At 41.8% G+C, this 6,268-nt stretch overlaps 1 protein-coding gene across 1 annotated transcript; it reads right to left on the bottom strand.

Annotated features, from left to right (window-relative positions):
- Positions 1 to 3,788: 3,788 nt before the first annotated feature.
- LOC149864443 (endogenous retrovirus group 3 member 1 Env polyprotein-like) lies at positions 3,789 to 5,902 on the bottom strand. Its single transcript, XM_090048538.1, has 2 exons — positions 4,800 to 5,902; positions 3,789 to 4,262 (listed from the first exon to the last, which is right to left on the bottom strand). The coding sequence occupies exons 1-2, from the start codon at positions 5,784 to 5,786 to the stop codon at positions 4,164 to 4,166; spliced, it is 1,086 nt and encodes a 361-aa protein (XP_089904664.1). The 5' UTR covers positions 5,787 to 5,902; the 3' UTR covers positions 3,789 to 4,163.
- Between the last annotated feature and the right edge of the window lie 366 nt (positions 5,903 to 6,268).

Here is a 6,268-nt window from a genome sequence, read left to right as displayed (position 1 = left end):
CACATGTGGATACATCCATTGAAAATTATGCAACTATTTGTTGAGCTAGGAAATCCACAGTTATTAAGAAACAGTATTTCCCAAACTTTTTATACCTGGGACACATTTTTTTCCCTCTGATTAAAACTGACAGCATACTTCACTCAGTAGCTGATGGCCAGATGCTATCCATGGACCTGATCCCACTACATGGGGATGGCCCAGCCTGGCTAGGGCCCAATCCCACCCATTTTTTATGGCACATCCTTTGGTTTTGATTTTTTTTTAAAGATGGTTAGGAAGTTCATATCAATGCATATTTTGCTCATATGCTCTCTTTTGTTTAAACTAAAACCTCACCTCATATTTTGATTTTTTGCACTACCAGTCCAAATCAGCAGTCTTGTGGTCCAAAGAGGCTAGAATCTTGATTATGGTTTGCTTTGTTATACGGACTTCCTGCTAATTAAGTTATATTGTTAATATTGTTAATGAAGATTTTATACATAAATCTTTCCATTTACAGCTCTGACCTTCAAGAATGCAAACTGTTAAATGTATTTTAGTTTTTCAAGACTTTTTTGGACATATGGATGAGGACAAACATCTTTTACTCTGAGGCCAATAGGTATCATTAGAACTTCTTAATAATATCTGCCATCAGTATGCCCTTAATGTTCTCTAACCACTATAGCATTATAAAATTACATGGATGTATACAGAATCTTTGCATTTTTATAAGCCCTAGCCTATCCCATGCTTCCAGGGAAGCCAATAAATTACTCAATATGCAAAAGTAAAAATATGTTTTACAAGTTATTACACTGAATGCAAATATGTGCAAATAAAGAGATAGCCAAAACTAGAATTACCTGCATTACTATTGGCTGACATAAATATAGAGGGAAATCTGGGCAACAGTGACTATGAAACCATCATGTTCACTGTCTGACATAAGACAGACAAATTGGATATCAGGATTGAAGTCTTGGACTTCAAAAATGCAAATTTCAACAAGCTTAGGTCATTAGTAGGGCAAGTGCTGTGGGACCAGGGACCAAAGGTGAAAGGTGTGCATGAAGAGTGTTTGCACCTTAAGAACACAATCTTGAAGCACAAAGGAAGTCCCTTCCCTTGTGGAGAAAAGGTAACAGAAGAGCTGGGAAGCCCCCTTGGCTAAACAGGGAAATCATGGTCCGCTTAAGAAAGAAGAAAGAGGTTTATAAACTATAGAAGCTTGGGGTGGGCCTCAAGGAAGATTATTCCACGACAGCCCACATTTGTAAGGAACAGATAAGATAGACTAAAGCGGTGACCAAACTTAGATCAGTAATGGGACCCTGTACCATCCTGACGAGAAGTGGGCAACAGTGTCCTGCAGCAGTAGATGCTTGGTCCAGTACTTTTCAACATCTTTATTAACAATTTGGATGTGGGGGGAAGTGCTCACTGGCCAAGTCCACAGACGACACCAAGTTATAGGGAAGTGTGGTCACAGTCATAGGCTACAGTTACAGGCAGACCTAGACAAGCTAGCAAGTTGTGCAGTTCGGAATCTGATCAAGTTCAGTGTTGAGAAATGTAAAGTGCTCCACCTCAGGATGAACAATCTCCTACAGGTGTAGCAGCACCAAACTGACTACCACTAGGAATGAAAGGGACTTAGGGGTAATAATTGACCACAGTATAAAAATGAGACAGAAGTGCAATGCTGTAGCCAATAGGGCAAATAATACTCTGGCATGCATCAATTGATGATTTGCCAGCAAAACCAAGGAGGTGATTTGTTCGCTCTACTCAGCACTACTGAGACCACAGCTGGAGTACTGCATCCAGTTCTGGGCACCACATTTTAACAAGGACATGGAAAAGCTTGAGAAAGTCCAAATACAAGCCACCTGTATGATCAGAGTCTTAAAAGGCAAGCCATACGAGGAAAGGCTGGGGGATCTGGGACTCTTCAGCCTGAGAAAAAGAAGGCTGGGAGGGGACCTGGTAGCAGATTACCGCTAAACTGGGGAGTACATCAAGGGCTTGGTGAGCAACTGTTCACCAGCGCACCCAGGGGAAAAACCAGGAGTAATGGCCACAAACTCCTGGAAGATGGATTCAGGCTCAAAATTAGAAAAAACTTCTTCACAGCCACGGTGTCCAGACTGTGGAATAAGCTCTGTCCAGAGGTGGTGCAATCACCTACCCTGGAAATTTTCAAGAGGAGACTAAGCAGTTACCTCGATGAGGTCTCCTAACCCCAGTTGTCTTTCCTGTTTGGTGCAGGGGGCTGGACCCAATGATCTTCTGAGGTCCCTTGCAGCTTTACAAGCTATGAATATAACATTCAACTATATCACTAAGTTATATGCTATTGACCTTGCATTAAGAACAGTTTTTCATACCTCTGTTATTAACATACCCTTGATCATTTCTAGTTTGTCTTTTCAGAGATTAGGAAGAAAACTTAATAACTGAAGCCATGGTCTTTGACTATAATGTAAATAGTTCCGTTGGAGTCACTGGATCAGTTCATAGGAGTAAGTGCTAAAAGAAACCACATTCCAAGACTTCAGGAACTCAATTCATAGGAAATCCTCATTCATAGGAGGTCACAATTAAACATCTTCCCTCCTCCTCAGAAAGTTATCCTTAATTAGAAAACAACTTTCCTAATTAGATATTCTTTCTTAGTTCCAAGGTAGCCATTTCATTCTTCTCAGGATACTGGCCTTTTAGAAGTCTGGCAATCAATATGGTACACACTATTCAAAGTGAAACTTGACAAGGGCCTTAGGTACTGGGATTTTTATGCCTTACATTGTATGACTAATCCTCACATTTACAAGTGCAAACAGTCCACACTATGCTGCTTTTTTTCCTCTCCTATGAAATTAATTCTGATCATTGTATCACTTTTTACTAGGTCTTTTCACCTCCTTTTTTCTTTCTTATCTGTTCCACATGAAGCACACATACTACTACCCATGACTTCTTTGACTTGAATGTTGTTATATTTAGATAGTCAACTCGATTAGCCATTTTTCCTCCTGGTAGATATTACTGATTTAATCACACGCCTTTGTAACTAACACAGAGTAACTACCTCACTGTGTACAATCTAAAGTCAGGTAGAAAGTAGGGGAGCGATGTACTTCATAGACTAATTCTGCTTCAATTAGTTTATAAGGTGAATTGCTACCTTGGCTTGCAACTGTCTAGAAGCAGTTGTCATTCCTTCTTCATAACTAAACATTTTGCTCATGGGGCACCGAGTTGTGTGCTTTATTATCAGAGAAAAACAAAACAAAACAAAACACAACCCTTTCCCTAACTCCTGATTAGAAAGCCTACCATTCCATAGCTAGTTGGCTTGTGGCTAGTGCACTGCTCCTTAGCTTACCAGTTCCCTTTTATTTTTTCACTCTCCTTAGAAAAGTATATCATCTCAGGAACATGCACAGAAACTGAGGAGGCATTGCTTTATCATCCTTTCATGCTATTAAAGTACTGATAATCTGCACCAAAACTGTTATAGTGATGTAAAAATCGCGGTTCGTTTCTCGGGAGGCGAAAAAAACCTTTAGCCACAGACACACTCTATTAGCAACACAAAAGGTATATATTTGCAAATAGAGTCAGAGAGAGAGACAAAAGATCAAACACTCTGCTGCCCCCGAGGGAAACTGCCCAGCTGGCTTTATCCCCTCTCTCCTGACCACGTGTGCAGAAGGAGGAACTTTTACAACTCATTTCCGATTCATACAAACATGTATGTGGATACGTCAAATCATGCGTCGCATGTGTATTATAATTAACTACTTAAGTATGCGGGGCGGATAGGCTTATATGTATTAATTCATTGCGCATGGGTAGAAAATATTTGAGGTTACAAGAGTTTGAATTTTTCTTGCTTCAAGGCTAGAATTGCAATTTACTCTTATCTGCATGAGAAAAGCTGAGGAGTATATGCTTTACTGTAACAAAGAGATAGTAACTTTGCAAAACAAAGAGAGAGTGATACCTTAATACAAAGAGCTCTCAGTAGCTCTCCCAGTTCTCTCACCAGGGAGGGCTGACAGCTGCGCTGTTTTAACAAGACTTATTGATAATGCATTTTTAATAATATTTCTAACAATATCCCCCCTCAAGATGCTTTCTGATCTTTACTTCATTTGGGCATATCAAGATAATTACGAGGAATTTTTCTGAGGACCATGACTTTTGCTACAGTCTGTGCTTTCAAAGGAACTGCTGCGACCTGCATTCCTTCTACTGTAGTGGTTATCAATCTAGTGAGACAAGGAATAAGGCAAGGGATAAAAATCAAACCAGTCAGAGCACACAAAAGCACAAATCCTACTTTTTTTCCACCAGGGTCCTCCAAATAATTGAAACCACCAGTCTTTACTCCATGTGGGTTCCCACGTTTGTATTGGTACATGGGCTATTTTCCTAATCTCTTTGGCAATCTCTAAGACTGCTTTTCCGTTGTCGTCTATTTGGAGGCAACAATTAGAAAGGTTGAACTTTCCACAGACTCCGCCATCCTCTGCGAGTAAATAGTCTAGAGCCATTCGATTTTGGTATATGGCTTCCCTCATCTGGGAACTTTGTCGAGCCAGCAACTCGAGAGCAGTGGCAGTCTGGTTAGTAATTACTTCCAAGACGGCCTGCAACCGAATGATTCTAATTAGCATATAAATTGGTGTCCGGTAACCCCAACTTCCATCATTAGCCCATGTAGCTGGTCCATAATACTCAATAATCCTCTGAGGAGGCCACTCATCCTCCTTCCACTTTTGGGAGCCACCCTGTGTCAAACTTACATCAATACTTCTCTTGGCCCTTTTCCAATCATCATACAAAGAGACTCCCAGCTTATTTCCGACCTCAGATGGTAACAAAAAGAAAGATGGTACAATTACTCCAACGTAGCAGGTTCCTGTCCACCCTCGTGGTAGTACTGTATAGGCTTTCCTTCCACAAATCCAATAATGTCCTTTCAGGGCCCTGTTTTCCCCTCCCAAGGCTAGGGGGTCACGGCTGTGGAAAAGAAGGGGATAGTATTTGTTGCCCGTCTGCCCTAAAGGGTCAGTGTAATAGTTACTCCGTTTAAACTGACATTTCCATACGCCATCTTTATCCCTATACTCGCACTTGGTTATTTCATTTGTGTCATTTAAGGCACTCCAATATGTATTAAACTTTGCCACCGTGCCATTCGGGTGTACCCATTTCCAACTATAGACATAGGTAAATCGTTCACCTCGGGCCTTTTCATATGCCTGACATCTGGTAGGGTTAGAATCGAAAGGTACTATTCTTGTCTTTTTGGTCTGTTGCATCTGCGGGGAGATTGGGATGCTAACAGCAGAATTCCATTGATCAGCATACTTGGTGCATATTTGGGCCCATTTCAATGTCCATGTACACTGACTATGTCCCAAACTTTTCCCCGTACCATTACTGCTAATACAGTACTCTCCTAATGCCACTTGGGAAAGATCCCAGCTGCGGTTTTCATCCCATTCTTGACCAGTACTCTTAACATCCGCCTTGTCACTGACCAACCATTTTGGGGCCAAAGGAAAAGCCCTCCAAGGCCACTGTTCTCTGGCCTCTTGGAGCCCCCCACAGGCCCAGCAGTTGGTAAGATTAAAAGTACCTGCAATTCTTTCCATCATATCAACATACAAATTTGTCCCTGGGGGAGCAATTTGGGAAAGTGAGGGTGTGAGCCAGCGGTTAAGGCTGCTCAATTCTGCTCCTTTCATTATGCAGATAACAACAAGGCACATTAAGATTCCCACCATATTTTCCCTTTTACTTTCTTGTCTAATTTTCTGAGCTTTGATTAAGCCGTCTCAGGCGCACTTGGAGATCACCAGTAGGTTCACAACTCCGCTTGCTGGCTTCTTGTTCCGAAGACGACTCAGCTTCCGGAGTGAGTTCATCTCGGGAGTTGATGTCCTCTAATGCTCGTGGATGTCGCTTCACACGGGTATGGTGTATCCAACGATCATAGCCAGTAATCTTTACAGCGGTGTGGGTTGTTAGAAGTACCTGGAAAGGGCCACTCCACCTCTCAGTCAAAGGCTCCTTTTTCCACCGCTGCACCAAGACCCAGTCTCCCGGGGAGAAGTCATGTACCGGTACATCTAAAGGCAGACGCTGAAAGGAGGCTGCATACCTGTGAAGAGAAAACAAGACAGACTGCAAGGCAATAACATACATATGAAGCTCACTATTACCTAATTCAAAAGTTACATTCTCTCGCATCCCAGGAGGTAAGACT

Source organism: Crocodylus siamensis, chromosome 5 (assembly GCF_052110815.1).
Source record: "Crocodylus siamensis isolate JL-2025a chromosome 5, ASM5211081v1, whole genome shotgun sequence".
NCBI lineage: Eukaryota > Metazoa > Chordata > Crocodylia > Crocodylidae > Crocodylus > Crocodylus siamensis.
The sequence above is the reverse complement of the archived record's forward strand: the minus strand, read 5'-3'. Positions and strand labels throughout refer to the sequence as shown.